Source organism: Girardinichthys multiradiatus, chromosome 14 (assembly GCF_021462225.1).
Source record: "Girardinichthys multiradiatus isolate DD_20200921_A chromosome 14, DD_fGirMul_XY1, whole genome shotgun sequence".
Taxonomy (NCBI): Eukaryota; Metazoa; Chordata; class Actinopteri; order Cyprinodontiformes; family Goodeidae; genus Girardinichthys; species Girardinichthys multiradiatus.
The window spans coordinates 13,961,053-13,982,840 of record NC_061807.1 but is presented as its reverse complement, the minus strand read 5'-3'; the positions used below and the strand labels follow the sequence as shown (position 1 = coordinate 13,982,840).

General features: G+C 38.8%; 1 protein-coding gene across 1 annotated transcript in view; it reads right to left on the bottom strand.

Annotated features, from left to right (window-relative positions):
- Window positions 1–21,788, bottom strand: part of trpc5a (transient receptor potential cation channel, subfamily C, member 5a) — a 175,289-nt gene that overhangs the window by 92,784 nt on the left and 60,717 nt on the right. Inside the window, exon 2 of the mRNA XM_047386544.1 lies at window positions 264–305. Within this exon, the coding sequence (XP_047242500.1) occupies window positions 264–296 (33 nt within the window). The 5' untranslated portion in view covers window positions 297–305. The remainder of the gene's footprint in view (window positions 1–263; window positions 306–21,788) is intronic.

Below are 21,788 nucleotides of genomic sequence, written 5' to 3'. Positions count from 1 at the left end.
CTAATATTTTGAGAAGTACCTGTATGTGTGCAAATTTGTCATTTTATTCATTTACCAAAACATTGTTGCAAAGTTACACTAATATAAGCAATAGCTGTGTGAACATCCATAAGTAACTTGGGGGAAAGTTTGTAGTTTCCATTATGCAACTTTTTAAGAGATTGCAAGCATTTGTGAGCCATTACATTTCTATTATACATTTAACAACCAGTTACCCTGTAGATTATCAACTATGGAGTATTTAATTGGAGTATTTTTCTCACCTTTTTGTAGTACAACTGTGTCATGGGATTCATCTGGACAGCCTGAAGAAAAGAGAAGGAGAAAAAAAGAAACAGTTAATACAGAAAACCCAAAAAGGGGAGTATTTTGATATGGGCCATATGGGTGGTTGCCCAGGGCGGCACTAGAATGGAGAGGAAATAAATAACTCTTTTATCTGTGATTTGAATCCTGAACAAGTCGTATGTTTCTTTCATGCATGTGCAGGTTCCTCACTGTATTTAGAAGGTATCCCTACTTATGTTTTACTTTTGCTGTAAAGCATTTTGGTCGTCTTTTGGATGTTGTAAAGTACTTTATAAAGGAGAAGGAAAGATGGCGCGATGTGGTGGAGTCAAGTTTGGTCCAGATTCAAATGTATCCACAGGTGTAGCTGCAGCAGCAGTAACTGGGATGCAAACCACCACAAAGATAAAATTGCTGTAAACTGCAACAAGAATCGAACTGATCGTGTCCAGAATAAAAACACCAGGTGGTCATGTTGTTTCTGTAAACTGGGGTGTAGCAGATATCCTTTGTGTAGCTACAAAAAAATACCCTAAAACTATAGGTTTGATAGATATGAACATTACTGTGATAAAAGTATTTGAACATGTGAAGGAGGGTCACTGTAACATTCTGTAATATCTATAATTTTTTCAAAAGCTGACGGGGAGCAAATTTCTTTCTCTGCGTTGAGTCAAATAAACACTCAGCATCTCGAGAAGAGATAAGTCTCCTCCCACACTGCGACTATCTCTGGTTATTACATGTAATCCTTATAAACCACAGCCTAACAGAGGGTGTTTAGCTCTTCTTGTTTGCACGTGTGTGGGCTTGCCTTTGTTTGTTTGAGCCTTTACACATATTAACTTACTGCGCCATAATTACCCTGTATTTGTTTATTTTGTGAAGCAGCGTTCAATGAAAATGATGCACTTTCTCCAGCGCAGCACGGCATTAATTTTATATCAGTAGGAAGCAGTCAAACCGAATGCTGATGAAGAAAGGAAAACAATGAAACAATCTGCATGTGTGTGTTGGAGCACGGGAGGCCTAATTAAAGTATGCTGTTGTTCTGAATGCCAGGCCCGGAAGAACAGTTAATATCAAAAGAAGAAATAGGCACTGTCTGAGCATGTTTTACATTTGACTGTTATTAGTTACAGTCATTAGACAACCTGCAGTGTGCACAGGTGTTCGTTTCCAGCTGTTCTCTCAGCGGCACTGACACTAAAGGACGGGAATTAAAGGACGTTAAAGGTGCAGCATAAGTTATCCTGTTGATACTCGGTTGTTATTTTATGAGGAGCGATGGCGTCTCAGTCCTCTGACACGTTTTTATAAACCCTTTTCTTGCTTCTAACGCCTGCTCATTTATAGTAGTGTCAATAACAATGTGCAGCTAGAAATTAATTTTCTCTATTTAACACTGCACTGGTGTCAATGCCAAGAATACCAGCTGGTTACTGATGCATACTCTGATAAGCAAAGTCACCATAAAATCAGTTTGAAGGTATCTAAACATCTCCAAACATCAGGATGGCAGAGAAGGTGTTTTCCTTTGTTGTTCTTGGTAGAATTTTAAGATGTTTTTATGTTCCTGTTCATTAACAGTCAACCAACCAGATAAAAGATCCAGAATGTCATGAATATTCAAATATGGTTTAAAAAACTTAGCTCAGCAAGTTGTTTTATTCAAAGATTATGATTTCTTTCATAACAAATGCTGTTAATTAAGGAATTTCTTTATTCACTTTTCTTAAATGTCAGAAAACTGGGAAACTGACAAAAATATCAATATGCAGTCTGTGTTCAAACATGTACATTAGAAACGTATTTCTACACTAAATAGGATTGCTTAGAGGTACAGAAATAATTAAAATGGTTAAGCATTTGTAAGACAACTACAACTTTTCTACAATCCAAAAAAAGACAATAAAGGACCTCATCCACTTCACTAACTGTTTCAGACATGTGTCTGAAACAAGTGATTGATCTAGGTAGTCAGTGCCAGTTTTTGATATGGACCATAAGGACTGTTGCTCAGGTCAACATTAGAAGGGGAGAGGTGAAGAAAAAGTTATTTATCCATCATTAGCACCTTGAACAAGTAATATCACTTTTATGCATCCACCCTCATTTGTTTGGTAGGCACTGCTTGCATGTTGCTAAAAACAGCTCTGTCAATCCCATTGAGCTCACGTTGACTGAGGTGCATTTTATGCTGTCCAAAGAACTAAGGTTGGAAAAGAGGTTGGTGGCAGCAGAAGCAGGGGCCAGTGCACCACTCATGCAAGACATATTAGTGTTTATTGTCACCTTTAAGTAGGGTTAAAGACTGAATGACTGAATGTTTTCAGTGTTTTATCTCGACCCTGCTCTGACTGGCTGTTAGTTTAGCTGAATGGTCTAAACTTCATTCTTTTAACACAACTAAAAGGTAGGTCACCTTGAATGCAGACACAGTTATGAGTTTTAACTGCAGTTAGAAATCATAACTGTTGTGCTCCTACGCTGTTGTGATTTTGAGTGAGTGTAGTGGCATTCCAGATGGTGACCAGACTGCAGGCTCATTATGAACAGCATCTACAGATGATGACAGAAATGTTAATGCCAAAGATCTGAGTTAGGGACTCAGGCCGACCCAGAAAATTGAATCTGTTATAGCAGCGACGATGCAGATCTGCATTTCAACAAGGCTGTAATTGCTTTATGTATGAGGCAGCGAGGCTGAAGGGAGCACAGACAGTTGTCTTCAGAGGCTCTGGTAGTTAAACATAAAGAATGTAAAAAGACTCGTCTGATTGTTTTGTTGTTAGGGTACATGAACAGCTAACTTCCACATCAGTTAGGTGAAAAGTAAAGTTAAACACCACAACAGTCCAGCATGTTTAGGATGATACACCTTTACAATGCTTGTTTTTAGGTTTAGTGTATTTTTAGAGCTACTGCTTATTAAATAAATATTTTAAAAGGAGCCATATTGCCATTAAATCATATATTTGGACGTGGAAACAATCAGATTTCATCTTCACGTTTCAACAAAATGACTGAATAAACCCAGCATTTGTCAAGAAATCTTAAATTTCTATAGTAACAAAAAAAAACACCTAACTCATCATTTCGGAAAGACAACGCCACACTGACTGTCAAACCTGGGCTCTTTTGCTTCCACAGGACCGGGACACATTGCAGTAATTAAGGGACCCATGAATTCAGGTCTCTAGCACATAATCCTAAAGGAGAATGCCCTTGGGTTGTCAACTTAAGCTCAAGCTCACTTGGGTTAAGCTTTAGAACAATAATCCAAAGCATACCAACAAGTTCACCCATGAATGGCTCAGTTAAGGTTTTAGTGTGGTCCAGTCAAAGTCTGGACATAGATCTAATTAAGATGCTGTGGCATTACCTTGAACAGGCCATTCGGTTACTTACTCCACACAGAGCCAGGTTAGTTTGGAGCTTTGTTCCATTTATAAGTACAATCAAAATTTGAAAACTGCCTTTTGTATTTACTCATGTTATCTCTGTCTGATATTAAACTTAGTCTGATGATCTAAAACATGCAAATGAGACAAAAAATGTTAAAACTGAAGAAATCCATCAGTTGGTGAATTTCTTTTCACAATGCTATATCTAAGATTGAATTCAGCCACCCAGCAGAGAAAGCCCATTCTAGCTGCATGCATTCACAATCTCACTCCTTTTTTCAGTCAATACACACTGATCAGGACAGTAGGTGAGGGTTGGAATGTAGCTGACTGGTACACTGAAAGCATCGCCTCTTCTTTAACATGACAAGACCAGTGCCTGCATCACTGCAGAAGCTGCCCCACATTCCTTATGGACGTCTTGCATCATTTTCCCCCCTACATGTAAAAAACACACAGCCAAGCATGAGCTCCTTAACCTGTGGTAGTAAGTCATTCCCAACCAAAGGCAGCTGATTATGCATCTTAATAGAAGGTGCTAATTATCACCCACTTCAGCAAAAATGATGGATGTTCTATGCAAATGCTGTAGCAACAACCCAATAACGTTATCACACTACCCTGTGCAGATGCTTTGTCTGCACCAACGAAGATTCATTCAACTCAGCATGCCAAACACTGAATGACTCCAATGACAATGACAAAGAAATGCTACTTTGTGGCATTCTATATTTTAGCATAAGGGACATACAGAAGAATATCTTAGGTAGGAGGAGAAGCTAGCCTGAGTTTAAACTGACTGAGTTTCAAAGAAATACTTTCAAAAGAAAAAAAAGAGAAAGGTTTTGAACAGTCAAATGATACAGAGTTGTGTTCAAACAGACCAAATGTAGAGTTTTAGGTTGTTCTCCTATCCACCTCTATGACCTGTCAGACTTTGCCTCCTTTATAACCTAAAAAGTGTTTCTCTGTCCATGTTTAAGAAGGAGAACCCCACAGCATGATGCTGCTGCCGCCATATTTCATTGTGGATATGTTGTGTTCAGGAGTCACTTATCTGCAACATCTAGCATTCTGTATGTACACCAAAATATTTCATTTTGGTCTTATCAGCCAAGAACATGAGGAGTGGATCTCTGCAGCTTCTCCAGGGTTACCATTGGCCTCATGGCTTCTTCTCTGATTAGGGCACGCCTCACCTGGCCTTCCAACTTAGGTGAACAGTCATGCCTTGATGGGTTTGCAGTTGTGCCATACTCTTTCCATTTTCCAACAGAGCTCTGTGATATGTTCAAAGCCTGAGTTGCTGTTTTATAACCCGACCAAACTTTAAATGTTCCCCCCTGATCTGGTCTGCTGCGTTCCCTGTTCTTCATCATGTTTGAAGAGTAATGTTCTCTAACAAATTAGCTGACTTTTGAAGGGAATTGGTTGCACTGGATTTCATTTGGGTCTACCTGAGTAAAAGGGGCTGAATACAAATTTATGCCACACTTTCCTGATTTTTATTTGTATAGTTTTTCATCCAAATCACAATCATTCACTGTTTTGTGCTCTCATAAAGTCTTGATGTTTGTCTGTATCTTTTTGCTTTTTATTGTAGGTTGTCAATATTAGGAGATCAATTAAACTGACTGAGATACACTCACTGAAATCATTAAAGCTGAGTAAAAAAAACTAAAGTTCTGTCTCACTGCCTTCATCAAGACCCCAAAAATTTAAACTCCACACAGGCTAAACTCACACCCACGCTGCAGCTCGAGACACATGTAGCTCTCCACTCTGTCAAGTTCAAGCACAGTTTGCCTCTTTGAAGAAGAGTGACAAATCACCGCCGAAGAGACACACACATCCCCTGAATCCCAAATCAGAGCAGGGAGAACTCCCCTGAATGACCAGCTGTCAGGTTATCTGTGCAGGCGGATAGCGCGCCGGCTCGAGTGGCTGCAAATCAAACATCTATTCATCAGAGGATCAAGTTTGTAGAAAGAAGAAAGAGAATGTCTCCACTGTCAGCTCCCCCTTTATCAACAGCTGACAGACAAATTATTGCCTCCAGATACCACCGTTGTCAAGTGCACTAAAAATGACTGACTTGCTGACTGTTAAAGGCAGCTTCCTTTGTGCTTTAGAGTATAAGTGTTACCGGTGGCTGCTTACACTGTCAGTCTGACCTAAAGTTTCTGCTTTTAATTAATTTGTTCCTATTTACCTCACAGCCAGGACGACCTTCGGCTACAACAGAATGAAGTGAAGTGGATAAAACAGTGAGATGGTCTAAATGGAGCTGTTCAGAGAGCTAATTGACCCTGCTTGTGTTCCCTGTTATCATTGCAACCAGCTGAGCTCTCCTATAAAAGCTGCTCCAATGTATCTGCTAGGCCTCTGGTCTATTGTGACCCCAAAAGTGTTTCCACATGAGCGTTCTCTCATCAGATCATCAGATCATTGCCATCCAATCCACCTAAAGCACTGCATAAATTAAAATCTGACTGTTTTACCCTTAGGCTTAATTAAACATGAAAATCCAGCATTTTGTTGCTTTTCATAACATTTTATTCAACAAATTAAGGGACAACTATTAATTTGTTGTGTATTATTATTAATATTAAGGTGTAATGGTTCCTTTATTTTGAAAAACAACAATCATCTTTGTAATGTGTCAGTTAACACCTATTAAACCCCTGTTCACTAGAGCACTTCAGCACGTTCAGACACTTTTCTTCTCCTTTCTTTAAGTCTTGAGATTAGCAGGAATGCTAGGTAACTATTACACAGCTAACATGTTTCAGGGTATGCAAGAAATCACAAATATAAAAGAATGTGCAGCGCTGTGGACGAATGAGAGAGGATGTCGAATTACTGCAAGAATCTAAGCGGATCAACTTTTGTTCTGAAGAACCAGAAGTATCTTTGTGATGATAGCAGTAAGACAATATGATGCTGAAGGTGCTGTAAAGCACGTTTGTCGTGTTCTGAAAAGACCCGTCAGCATTTATTACGTAGAGCAACAGTTAACATGGTTATTTTCTATTACATGCTCATCTTTAGGATGTGGTTGCAGAAGACCTGAAGATGGCATAGAACTTGGCTATGTTTAAATGTAGATTAAAGAAGTCTTGTTAGCATTGCAATTTGAAAAAAACCATTTGGTTTATTAAATTAGCTTTTATTTTAAGATTAAGAATAAATGTGTACTTTTTACTTAGAATCTCTTATCTGCTTTCCTTAAGTAAAATGCTTTTATATTTGTATTCATTTTAAAATCTAAACTTCTTTGCACTTGTGTTTTAGTGCTATATTTTTATTTCAGTGTTTCGCACTATTAGGGGCGCACCGATTACAGTTCTGTGGCCAATCTCTGATCTTTAAAAGCCTGACCTACCGATTCCGATTTTAGTTAATACCTATTTGTTTCATAACTTACACTGTCAGGTGTCATGAGGTCACAACACACCTTCAGTGTTCCAGTCTTATGTTGTCATTAGTTGTGAACCCACACGTGCAGACAGGACCTGGTGGATGGGTCTTTCAGTCAGCCCTCTCTCACGGCAGAGCAAAAGGGGAAAGTGGCTGATTTTTTGACCTTTACAGAGGTCGATAAGATCGTTGGATAAGATTGGTTTCACATGTAATATTCGCCGATCAATCAGGGTTGATTGATCGGCGCAGTGCACCCCTAATCATTACACATATACGAATACTTTTTTTAACTAGACATCTTTGTTTTCTTAAAGATCTTCCATCTCTCATCCAAAAGTCTTATTTCTGAATATGGATTAAGAATATCAAGGTCATATATTCAGTCCACTAATATGGCCAATAAAATCACAAGTCACTGGCCCACTTCTCCTCTCAGTTCAATGTTTGGATTGTCGTCAGCTTGAAATGAAATGCTTTCTAACAACGCCAACATGCAAGTTTGTTTGGGCACATGTCCCAATGTGTGAATGTCTGTAAAATCGCCTGGGGAGACGAGTAAAGACTGCACAGTAGGTGTTAGAGAGATGAAACCTGTGGGCACCTCCTCAGTTTAGTACTGATTTTTCATGTTTAACATACATGGCTTCCTTCACTCCTCTCCCCCCCGTCTCATTGTGTCGTTGGGTTAAAAATGCACCAGAACAGTTTACATGGAAAATATTTCTCGGACACTCCAGCCACATATGGAAAGACAATGTTCTTCCACCTGTTCTTTTACATAAACACTTAGGATCAGAACCGACCTAAAGCATGATGAACCAAGTCACTGCTTAGGGTTCACAAAGCATCAGGGGCCTCCCATAAACGCCTGAATTTTAACACAGACCATAGATGTAAAATGTTTATAGTTTAGTTTTAAGAATGATTTGATGGTTTGAGCATCAATAGATTAAAATATTTCAAATTGTTTAAATTTTAAGATTTAAATTAGTTCGCCAATTTACTTTGTAAAAGCATAACGAATAATCTTCATTGTCTGTAGGAGTCAGTTGAAGTGGGTCGGATTTCTGATCAGGATGTCTCTTGGGCGCCTCTCTTTGGTTGTTCTCCGAGCACAATCCACTGGGTGGAGACCCTGGGGAACACCTAGAACTTGCTGGAGGGACTAAATATCCTGTCTGTCCTGGGTACGCCTTGGGATCCCCCAGAATGAGCTGAAGGATGTCGCCAGGGAGAGGGATACCTGCGGTTCCCTACTGGATCCATTACCCCAGTAGGTAACCCCGTTACCCCAGCTACCCGATCTCGGAAAAACGGGAGACAACGGACAGACGCATGGAATGAAGTTTGATTGTTGTGTTAACATAGTTACAATCGGATGCTAAAAGTTTAATCTTTGTGTTTGAGATCAGTTTATTAAGTAATACATCTCAGCAAACAATAATCAATTATTTGTTATTGCTTTTAAACTCATAAAATGTTTCTGTACAATCTTGGGCCAGCCCTGCTTAGGATGGCCATGTACTAGATGACTGAGAATATTCACCAGTGCATTAAACAAATGTTTCTTTTGTTCATTGCAGAATTATGATGAAAGGAGAAGCATCTTCAGGTCCATCAAATCTCCATGAAAAGCCTTCAGGGATCATCCACATAGCAACACCCTTTAGGTGGGCCAAGTATGAAGGATGAGCATGTTTTCAGAGATCTTTGATGCTGAATGCCTGCTTCTCTTCCAAAGGCACCAGAGACTTTGTCAGAGTATAGTATCATTAACTGGTTGAAAAGCATATTTTATTAAAATCTGGTAAACTCTAGAAGAAACTAAAATAGGTTATTATTAGCTGTTAATAAACACAGAAGTTGTTCAGATTCAATCAGACATTGTCAACTCCGCTCCTAGACCTGAATCTTATTGAGAAACTGTGTGTGTGTGTGTGTGTCTGCGTGGGGAGGGGTTCATAAGAGATTACACAATAATACTATGAATGATCTAAAGAGATTGACCAAACACCAATATTCAAATATCCCACCCAATCCTTGTGAAATGTTATAATAGAAGATAAACTGCTATTCTATTGGTGAAATAATCATAGAGTATTAACAGCCGGGGTTTTATATTTGACACTGTTGTTATTAAAACTGTTACTACTCCATATACGCAAATTAATGGTATGATTTCTTAAAACTTAATTGTCAGAGTATACTACTGTTCTGAAGGGTGCATTTATTTTCATGCTTTTTACACATATTTACCAGGGGAGCTGATAAGTGGAGGGAGGTGAAAAAATCAGAGTAGCAGTAATAATATTTTTCTACATCACTGCAGAAAATTCCTCCCATGCTGCAGAGGACACTTTCCAAACATGGAAGCGACCGAGAACTGCCTCTGCCTGCAGGTCATGTTGTTGCTGGTTTGTTAATGCCTAAATAATGTGGATGCCATTCAGGTAAATGGATATTATTAATTCTGCAGTGCCGGATGAGGAGTTGCTGGAATGCAGATGAGTTTAGGATCTGCAAAGTGAGGCAGATTTTATGCTGACTGCTTTAAAATGCTCCACAGACCGAGTTAGATAAAGTCCTGCCTTATCTTATTCCATCATTCCCTCTTTCTGCACACTTTTCCTTCTCTTTTTTTAACGGAAGTTATTTTACTAGGCTGGACAGCAGCTCATTACTTTCCTCGACTCAGTTTAATATCCTTATGGTTTCAGTTAATGCTCTTACCCTCCAGCTTGAACACTGCAGCAACGCTTTGCTGATTTAATTAGGCCGTTTCTTTTACAACTTATCTGACTTCCACCTGCTTTTTGCAACACTCTTCCCCCCAAAAAAAACTCAACATTTCCTCTTCTTCTTATCTTTCTGACTCAGATATCTCTTTGCAGCCAGAACATTCTCAAGTTTCACTCATTGCTTCCTATAAATTTTCTGCTCTAATTTCTGAATGTCATTTCTGTCACTCCAGGCTCCATCATCACCTCAATTCTCCTAAAACGTCACATGTATATATATGGAAGATACAGTCTTTCTTAGACCTAGTTCTCTAACAAACAAAAACTATTTAGTTTATTGAAGTATTTGTATTGTCCTTATCTTATAAAACATTTTCAGAACACTTGCAGGAAGAAAAACTCTCAGTCTGAAACAGACTGTTTTAACTTGTAAACAAACACCTTTGGTATCCATCTTTTTCCTTCTAAATCTGCCTCCCTTTTTGCATTTCAAAAACGTCTTGGAGCAGAGATCCAATGATTTCATGTTTCCCAACTCTTTTAGTGTAAGTAGGTCATGCAAAGACCTCCCCATCATGTGCACATCACATGTGCTCTGCATGGTATGATGTAACAGTGTGATATGCAAACAGCACTGACTGCGCAGCAGGTTGAGTCTAGTGAGGCAGAGCTCTCCACTGCTCCTGAACACAGACAGCTTTGCTCAACCATCTTTGAACCCCTGTTGGGGGACTTCACCACAGCAGGTGCTTCTAAATTCATGGTTCACAATGATGATTATACCTTTCAGTGATTATACCTCTGAGAGTTCCTATAACAACAAAATGACATAAATACGTTTATTGTTAATTATTCCAAAAATATCATGTCTAGCAACATCTGTGGGCCAGATATGTTGATTACTTCATTTTTAGGGTAAAGTGGTAACAGAAAACAATTCATTGTGTCTTTATCATTCTTTCTCAATATGCTATGAATTAAGGGAGCAAAATGAAAAGGAACAATAATCACAACTTAATGAGAAAAAAAACAAGCTGCAAAATCTCCATTTCTTGGCCTCTTTCGGAACATTTTGGTTGCTTTTATATGTTATTTCTTTGTCTTGACAGCTATATTTGTTAGATGCACTCCAGTGAAGCATCTGTTAAGTCCACAAAAATATAGAAAGCACTGGCACACAACCTAACATGTAAAATTAGAGATATACATTTAGTAAACTGAAATATTATTAAAAAGCTAATTTACTTGAGTAACTCAATTCACTAAGTGAAACACATTAATTACACATGACTGATGTTTTAAAGCATTTATTTCTGTTAACTATGATGCTTTTCTGCTTACAGCTTATGGGAAGACATTTAAGACCAGAATATTACCTCAGACCAATTAAATAAACATTTTTAATACAGAAATGTGGGCTTAATGAAAAGTATATTTAATACTTGCTCAAAAGTTGTCATTTTCAAACAGCACTTTTAATCCGACAAGCCTCATGGGAACGCATATTTTAGTTTACTAAATATAAAGATGTATAAAACATGGCTCCTAGGAATTTGAACTGATTGCCATTTTAAGTCCCCTCGAAGGGGCAATAAATCAGCACAGAGAATGAAGGTAATACAGGAGGTCTAAACATGGAGTTCACGTACTTTTTCTGCGCTTCTACTGGGATCAGTGGTAATATTTTATAGGAGATCGAGTAAGAATGAGCATTTCTGGCAGCTTTTACAGTTTGTGGCTCAGTTACTGCAGCACGACGACATCCAGCAGTCATCAACTTCCTTAAACATGAGGCCAAAAACGTAAAAAAACAAACATTTGTATCCAAGTAAGATAAAGGAGTGTTCAAGACACAAGATCAGTGCTGAACCACAAATGTCTGACCACACCAGTAGGTCGGGATTCATACTGAATCCATCCGTAGAGTGCAGACATTATTTGAGACCATGTTAAACCACCTACACAGATTTATTGATCCATTGCTGTTCATCTATGATCACGTGTCCATTTGTCACATTTTCAACCAAAACATGTCATCAGTCAGTCATTTTCTACCGCTTCTTCCATAGTGGGTCGCAGGGAAGCTGGTGCCTATCTCCAGCAGTCTATGGGCGTGAGGCGAGGTACATCCTGGACAGGTCGCCAGTCCATAACAGGACCGAAACATGTAAACCCATTATTGTTTTTAAATCAGTTTCATTGTTTATTCTTTCTAAGTTAATTTTACTTTAATTTCTTACTCACTTCTTACTCACTTTACAATAATGCCTTTGCTTTTGAATCTTTCAATCAGATTTTGTATTCCTAAAAAAATATAACCTCTGCTGAAAGACCTTTCTGCAAATCTCACAAAATTTGGAAGGAATCTGTCTGGAAATTTGAGGTTTTTATTTAGACTCAGTCTCAAAGTAACTGGAACTAGACACTACTCCGTTCTCAAAAAATACGTTAAAGAGCCATTTCAATTAACCCAGCATGAGGACCTCCTTCAGCCTCAGCATCATACAGATACTTTCATAATGAAGGAAATGAGTGTGGAGATTAAGAAAACCGGAGCAAATGTACCTACGAATGCACAATGTTGAGCTAGAACAACTCATGAGCAAACTGGTTAATTAAATGGAAGCAATTTAAACAAAAGACCTAAACATGTGGATTGTAACAATATAAGTTAACACAGAAAAAGAGATTTTACCCCAAGCTATGAGAATGCAAAATGAACAGAAAAGCTAAAATAACAAGAAACTCCAGTCTGTGACATTAGCATGACATGCAGCTAATAAATAAATGCAGGTCAGTGCCAAGTTGAGCACATTGCTCCAACTATACAAGGTGCAACACTGGGGTGTCATTAGATGCTCAAAGATTGAACCTTCTGCTGCAGATAGGATGAGCGCTGGAGGTGGAGAAGACAGATATCTGCTGACAGCAACATGCTGACACTTGTTTCTCCTCTGAGGTGTTGATGGGAGCCAGCGATGCCAAGAGGGACAGCGAGGTGCAGCTACTTACTCAGCAGAGTTCAATACTGCTCAGCGTGTCTCGCAAACAGGAAATAAGAGCCACAACAGGCTGCTGTTCGATGTGAATGTTGCCTACAAATCCAGACAACATTTAAGAAATGCAACCGAGTGCAGGAAAAGGATCAGCATTAGATTTACTGTAAAGCAGACACACAACAAGAAGTTCTGTTTTTAATTCCCTCTGGGATACTGCAGCCAAGCTTTTCAACTTTAACTCAGAGATCTAATGCGGTTCAGTTACTAGTGGAAAAAGCTGAATCTTGAGGTAAATAGCGCCCCAGATTACCAAGTAAAAAAGAACGTACAACCTCTTTAAGTGCATGGTTTTACATATCAGGACATATTAAAATGATCTGACTGCTACCAGAGCTTAAAAGCATTTAAATATTACCTTATGTTAACAGTCTTCATGGTCTGCATGTCTTAAACTTTATTTTTTGCTTTCTGAGACTAGGAGCCGAAAAACATGTGAATGAGTGCAGCTTTATTTTAATTTCTGTGGGATTAAATGACAGAAGATAATCAAACAGATGGAAAGTAAGTTGGCGGACTGCAAATCATACATTAATTAGCAGTTAGTTTAATAAATGTCTAATGACCTTTTACCATTTTTACCATTTAGGAGACATTCATTTTAAATCATTAGCTGTTCTTGAACAGTAGTGTCTGCAATGATATCAGGGAACAACTCTTGTGTTGCCTTTAACTCCTCAGTGCTGCAGGGTAGACTCCCCTCTGCATGCCTCTGCTGTGAAAAGCCTGTCCTACAGTCCAGAGCTTATGTGTGTTTTATAAATGAAAAATAAAACATATCCGAATCCCATAACACATATAACATAAGATGTAATCAGGATCCGCAAAAATACATTCAACAAAACCTTCAAATGAATGATTTTACTGAAGCCACACAAGCTGACTGAGGACTAGTTAGAAAAACGAACCTTCAATTTTATTGGGCATTAAAATCCTAACGAACATTTGTTGGTACCCCTAAGCATTCTTAAAAAATGTGAAGAATTGTCACGAATTATTACGTTGTGCTTAAATTTAAGTCTGGCCTTTTCCTAATTTTTCAGTGAGATTAGCAATAAAAGATGTTTTCAAGGTTTTTATACCTTTGCACCAGAAGTGCCAGTAAATTTGTCCACGTCTGGAGTTTAGAACCACAGCAACCTGTCCTCGAAAGAATCCACTGTATTTAAAGTGCGACTGCAGCAACAAAATTACCCTCATTCTTAAAGCCAAATTAAACGTATAAAGTGAAGCACACGGAGCTCTGCAGGTAGACACAAACAGAGGCAGCTGTAATGTAGTGGTGCTGGTCTGCAGTAAATGCCAGATGAGATTTAATGATACTTGTAGCAGCTGGTAAAGATTTGATAGACTTGGCCCTGAGTGTGTTAACCACCAGTAGGCCGAGCTGACTTTCTGCCAAGCTCCATTCAGCCATTCTGTTTAAAACTAAGCTCAGGATGAAATTAAGAAAAAGAAAATAAAACCCACAGGCTCTCTTTACCTTGGAGCTAAAGAAAACATCTGTCAGCCTCATTTTTTGTTGCATCTTCCGAAGAGTTTTGCTTTAATTCAACGCCTTGATTTTAATGTCAACATTTGATCTGAATTCTGTTCAAGAGGTGATATCAAAGATGCTAAAAATGTTCTATGCTAGTCTCATTTAACTTTTTAGTACTGTGTGTTAGATCATTAAAAAAGGAGCTCACAGTTATATTCTTATCATCCCTCTCCATTTTTATTCAATAGGTGCATCATGAAGGATATGATATGAAGATGTAAAAGCCAAACAGAAGTAGGAAGCAGTAAAATGAAAGCTATAGTATAATGAGACAAAGTGCAGTGAGCAGAACTTAAAAAGCTGCTGCTTTTTATTTCATGTAGGTGGTTCTCTCCATCCCATCGCTCATCCTTTAACATTTTATTCCTCCTTCTCCTTAAGCTCTGAAGCGTGAAAAAACGCACCATCTCTTCTATCTGTGTCCTCTTCCTTCTTCCTCTCAGGCATAAGCAGCTAATTCAGCAGGAATTCATTAAGCACCAGTTATTAGAGTAAATATCAGGTGGTGCCAACGCCTCCAAATATTGATACAGATAGGCAGTACCATAAAACTGTTTTCTGCTGTTTCACATGTAAATCTCCTGAAAACGAAGCAACAAATCTAACTGTGCTTTCTGAATTTTTTGTTGCTAAATAAATTAATTCGGTGGCAGAAATATAATTTTTAGTTTAGAACAATGGCTTGAGGGAGATGTAACAAAAAGCTGCTGTTAACTGCACTCTCGTGCATCCATCCATCTATCCATCCATGCATGGATGGATGCATAGAATGGAAACAATGTTTACGTAAAGCATACAGTAGTGAATTGAATCTTTTCAGACACACACTCACGGATTCCATTTCAAAACACTTATTGGCGCTGAGCAGATTTAATATACATAATTAATATTTATATATATATATATATATATATATATATATATATATATATATATATATATATAAATAAATAAGAGGGAGTGAAAGCAAAACGCTTGTTATGAAAGAGCTACAAATTGCATGAACATTTACTCTGCTGCAGAAAACAATAATCCATAACTCACTAATTTCATTTTTTTTTTTACTACAACAGATTCAAGGCATGCTCTTTTAATACAATGACACATGCCAAAGAAACCCATTGAGCCCGTTTCCATCCCCATTAACTTGGACAGATTTACAACAGATGAAAATACAGGGGTTGGACAATGAAACTGAAACACCTGGTTTTAGACCACAATAATTTATTAGTATGTTGTAGGGCCTCCTTTTGCGGCCAATACAGCGTCAATTCGTGTTGGGAATGACATATACAAGTCCTGCACAGTGGTCAGAGGGATTTTAAGCCATTCTTCTTGCAGGATAGTGGCCAGGTCACTATGTGATACTGGTGGAGGAAAACGTTTCCTGATTCGCTCCTCCAAAACACCCCAAAGTGGCTCAATAATATTTAGATCTGGTGACTGTGCAGGCCATGGGAGATGTTCAACTTCACTTTCATGTTCATCAAACCAATCTTTCACCAGTCGTGCTGTGTGTATTGGTGCATTGTCATCCTGATACACGGCACCGCCTTCAGGATACAATGTTTGAACCATTGGATGCACATGGTCCTCAAGAATGGTTCGGTAGTCCTTGGCAGTGACGCGCCCATCTAGCACAAGTATTGGGCCAAGGGAATGCCATGATATGGCAGCCCAAACCATCATTGATCCACCCCCATGCTTCACTCTGGGCATGCAACAGTCTGGGTGGTACGCTTCTTTGGGGCTTCTCCACACCATAACTCTCCCGGATGTGGGGAAAACAGTAAAGGTGGACTCATCAGAGAACAATACATGTTTCACATTGTCCACAGCCCAAGATTTGCGCTCCTTGCACCATTGAAACCGACATTTGGCATTGGCATGAGTGACCAAAGGTTTGGCTATAGCAGCCCGGCCGTGTATATTGACCCTGTGGAGCTCCTGACGGACAGTTCTGGTGGAAACAGGAGAGTTGAGGTGCACATTTAATTCTGCCGTAATTTGGGCAGCCGTGGTTTTATGTTTTTTGAATACAATCCGGGTTAGCACCCGAACATCCCTTTCAGACAGCTTCCTCTTGCGTCCACAGTTAATCCTGTTGGATGTGGTTCGTCCTTCTTGGTGGTATGCTGACATTATCCTGGATACCGTGGCTCTTGATACATCACAAAGACTTGCTGTCTTGGTCACAGATGTGCCAGCAAGACGTGCACCAACAATTTGTCCTCTTTTGAACTCTGGTATGTCACCCATAATGTTGTGTGCATTTCAATATTTTGAGCAAAACTGTGCTCTTACCCTGCTAATTGAACCTTCACACTCTGCTCTTACTGGTGCAATGTGCAATCAATGAAGACTGGTTACCAGGCTGGTCCAATTTAGCCATGAAACCTCCCACACTAAAATGACAGGTGTTTCACTTTTATTGTCCAACACCTGTATGTCTTCACCAAATGGAAACAAAGCACCAAACCAAAGAAATTTCAAATTCAAGATTATAACCATGACCTTTAAAACTGAAACCTAACTGCCATACTAATTCTATTCAAATAATTTAAGTGGGCCTCAGTAGCAAAAGCAACAAAACAAAAGTAGATTAGGATAAGAAAACGAGTGGTAACAACATTTATATTATATCAAAAGGTGAAACAGAAACATCAGAGGAAGAAAAAAAATAAACCCATCCAAATGGTTGGATGGTTTGTTCAAGGACTGTAGTGCTAACTAATGCTGAAACAAATAATCAGATTAATCGTGATTAATCATTTATTGAAATAATCACCAACTAATTTAGTAATTGAATAATCGTTAACTGGAGTATACAGACACTAAAACATGCCATTAGCTCAAAGAACAATCCACTCAGAGCAGTAATTAGGCCAACATTGTACAAAAAAACATATATACTTTGCATTTAAAATGAAAAACTCTTTGTAAAGATGGTCTATTCAGGTGTCCTCAGGTAGCATAGTTTTTGCTTCACCTGGATCAAAACATCTCCTATTAATCACCTTTTTCTATCTGATCATTAATCGATTCATTGAAAAAAATAGTCGACAGATTATTCAATTGGCAAAATAATTGTTAGTTGCAGCCCTAGTGCTAACCCTGGACTAAATGGGATTCTACCTGGTTCCTTCAAACAGACTCCAAAACCACAACACCCAAAGGTGTTTCTGTCTGCGCCGAGTCCTGCTGAGTCAGGGCTTTGATGAAGCTTTTGGCTGCAGATGGATGATGGAGGAGTTTAATGAGTCAGGCATATGAAACAGTTGGTCATCAGATGGGTTTATTTTAACATCACAATTATTAATGTACTGTATGTAGTGAGCACACGGAGCGCATGAAAAGTCCATTTGGGTAATTTAGTGAAGCACACAGACAGGAGGGGCATCGGGATGAGATTCACGATAATTATATTTTTCTCACATGTCAAGCATTTCTTCCTCTGGGAAAAATATTTTTAGATACTAAGACACAAAGACACAAAGCATGAGCGAGTGTAGCACCGAGGCAGCGGTCAGTGGTGCCACCATGGATAAAGAGACAGGGCTGTGAAAAAGTATTTACTCCCCTTACAGATTTCTTTTCTTTTCTCTTTTTTGTCATATGTTTCAGATCATCAAACAACTTTTTAATATCAGACAGAGAACCTGTCTGATATTAAAAATATTGATTGCGGCATTCGTTTTATCCTCTTTTTATTAGAAAGGTAAGTTTTTGTCTTTAGATGAATTAATTTTTAATAGGCGAGTGGTCACACTTCAATGTTTCAAATCATCAGGAAACTTTTTATATCCAACAGAAAACTGAACCGAGCATCCAAATGCATCATATCATCATTAAATGCATCAAATATGATCTCTATGACAATAAGGTGGAAAAGCTATTACTGAGAATATTTGACGCGATTGCACACATACATCAAAGAAGACCAGTAATTTCTTCTTTAACCAACAATTTCAGCTGCTAAACCATCAAAGAGCTCGAGGTGAAATGATCTGAAGACATCAGTAATGACAGATAAAGGAAATTCACTGAAATTTGCAGCTAATAACAAATTCTGTTTGTTTTTCTGGAGTCACCACATATTAAAAGAATAAAAACAATAGTGATTAGACTTTTATTGCTAAATTGATGCAGAAACACTTTGATATCGACCCTAACATCTATAAAAGGGTTCAATGTGTATGTCTTTTAGAAAAGCAGAGCCACTCATCTGCTTAATTAGGGTACCTGTCATTATTAATAGTTTCAATCTGCAGAGAAGTGACACATAAACATTAATAATGTGTATTTTATTAGTCTGACAGTGACAATAAATACTCTGGAAACAGAACAACTAATACTAGTAATTATTAGGAATAAAATAATCCAGATAGTCTATATTGCCGTAGATAATAAATTACACCTTTTTGTTTTAAACTTTAAGACTCCTTGTACACAGCATTAGTAATTTCTTATGAATTGTTCGAATCGTCCGAGCTTCTGCTGGCAACAACTTAATGCTCACCCTCTACCGATGATCCACATAGCCCTGTCTTTTAGTGTTTAACCCTTTCTCTCTCCTAGACATGGAAATTGACTGAGCTTAACTGTGACTAACTCTATGTGCTCTCTTTCAGACTCTAACCTTGAAAACAGTTTATCTGTTCTTTCTTTCTAGGTGAAACGACTAAAGGAGCTACATCCATTAACGTTTACTTTTCCTTCCCATAGAAAGTATTCCTGGATCAGTTCTTTGTTCTCTTTGTGTCTCTGCTCTGTTCTCTCAAACCCCCAGTTGGTCGTGGCAGATGGCCGCTCACACTGAGCCTGGTTCTGCTGGAGGTTTCTTCCTGTTAAAAGGGAGTTTTTCCTCTCCACTGTTGCTACATGCATGCTCAGTATGAGGGATTGCTGCAAAGTCAACACCAGTGACTGTTCACTTTCTCTACATGCTCATCCAGGAGGAGTGAATGCTGCAAATCTCTGACTCGATGCAATCTGCTGGGTTTCCTTAGATATAAAAACTTTGTATCCAATTTGAATAAATAACTGAATCTGACTGCACTGTTTAATGGCTAGGATTAATTGGAATTTATGTACCTGACTTTCTGTCAGAGTCTCTGTGTGTGTGTGTGTGTGTGTGGTGTACTTTTTCATGGCTTCAGTGTTTCTCAGTTGGTGCTGGAGGTTCTCAGGTGCGCTGGATGACAGGTGTGACCTATCTACTGATTACATGGAGGAGTACTTAAGCGGGAAGCTGCCAGCACTTTGATGCCAGAGTGTTTGCCTTAGTGGTAACAAGCTCAGCCTCTCCTGATTTTTGCTTCGTTTCATGTGCTATTACTAACTTTTGAATTTGTTCCCTCGCAGGTTATTGCCTGAGGCTTTGTTGACTTTGCTGAGTCCTGACTTCATTCCGGAGGTTCTCTGAACAATCTGGATAATCTACTGAGTGTTGGATCTACCATCTTGTGGATTTCTCTGCCTACCGTCTGTACCTTTTGGACACGGATCAAGCTGGCGTCTTCTCGCTTCCTCCACCCCCAGGACCAAGGCATTAGCGTACCCTGTTCCTCCCTCCTTCGCAAACATCGGCACCTGTGCTTCAACTGGTTTGCACCTAACCAGCAACTGAGAAGACAACTGGACAACCCCACTTCACAAGCTAAGACTCTGAATCCCTCTACCCCTGGTGGTTCAAGCAACAGCAATTTATTAAGCCATTTCTCAGATCACTAAAATCAGTTACTATATATTGTTGGTTTACTCCCCAGTCCATTCTCCTTTCTTCCCGTACAGTTGGAGTTTCCAGTTCTCGTGCGTTATTACTTCGCTGACAATAAAACGCATTGAAACGTTACTTCTGAGTGTTTTCTGTATGTGGGTCAAAATTGTGTAGAAAATTAGACTTTTGTTAAGTGCCTTGAGACATGTGTTGTGAATTGGCGCTATATAAATAAACTGAATTGAAATTGAATTGAACAGAAAATGCAGAATTGAATTTTGTCAAAACAAGGATTTGGTGGTTTCAGATTTAGAAAGAACTGAGCTACAGGGAGCCACCTTCATTTTGTTTCTGTTCAGACCCTAAAATGTATTTGCACTAACTAGTGGATATTCAAGCGCAGGAACATCCCACAGTGTAGGACCTGCATACCTGAGTAATAAAATATTAGCTGCAGGCCTAGTTTAGATTCCGGGTCAGCTTTCTAAGAGCAGATGGTTTCCGTCGGAGCGATTCGGAGTTGGTGACAAACATAATCAAAAATTATTTTTATAATCTTCATCCTGAGAACTTTCCAATTAAAAATTCACCAGCAGCACTGAATCATTTACAACTGCTTGGCTGACTTAAATCGCAACAAGCCTCCTTGACTTTTTATTTTAATTTTTAAAATGAGTTTTGTTGATTGGATGTTAGGAATTTTAGGCCACAATTTAGCAGTTCTGTCGTGTCAGTGTGACCCATATGGGCTGGGTCAACATAATCCCATCAGGCTGACTCAGCCAGCCGATGCATTGTTTGCCTGAGCTGGATTTTAGATTACACTTCCTCACAAAAACAATTAAGCACCCAGAATGAAAATTCTGATTTGGAAATAAAAGGGTACAAACATAGAATACATTAGTGTCAGTTGATGGGCTGCACATATGGATTAGACATTATTACAAACACTTGATAAGGTTTGATAACAGGGCCTCCATAAAATCTACAACGTGACCCCATCAAACTCCATCCACATTTTTTCCTTACTGATGGCCTTCACTAACCGCTTTGACTCTCCGATGCTTCAGCAACTGCCTGATGACATCACTGGGCTCATGATGCCATCAGCCATGCCTTTTTGGGCCCATTCTAGATGTGTTAGTAGCTTGCATATCAAATCATTTGCATAACAGTTACTTCTATACCAAATTAAGTCAAAATCGGAACTTTTTTTTTCTGGCTGCTTCACTGTGGTATTCACGTAGCAATGCAATCCCCTCCTTTTCTTGCAGCGGGTTTTTTCCTCTTTATTTTTGCACTGGATTCACAAAGCAAACTGCACTAAATGCATGCAGGAGAAAACATAAAAATGTATATGATAGATTGCCCCTGTTGGGTAGCAGTTTTCCTCAGTTCTGCCACAAACTCAGTAAGGGTCCAATTGACAGAGAACTTCAGGTTCTGCCCTGAAAAGGGACTTCTCAAAACTTTAAAAACACACACATCAGATTCATTTTCTCCGTTCTGTGGCAGAACAGAAAAGATTGTATTTTAATGAGCCTGAGTTGCAGAATACAGTTGTATGTCCTTCACAGGATTAATGAATTTGAACTCTGCTCATTAATATCTCCAACT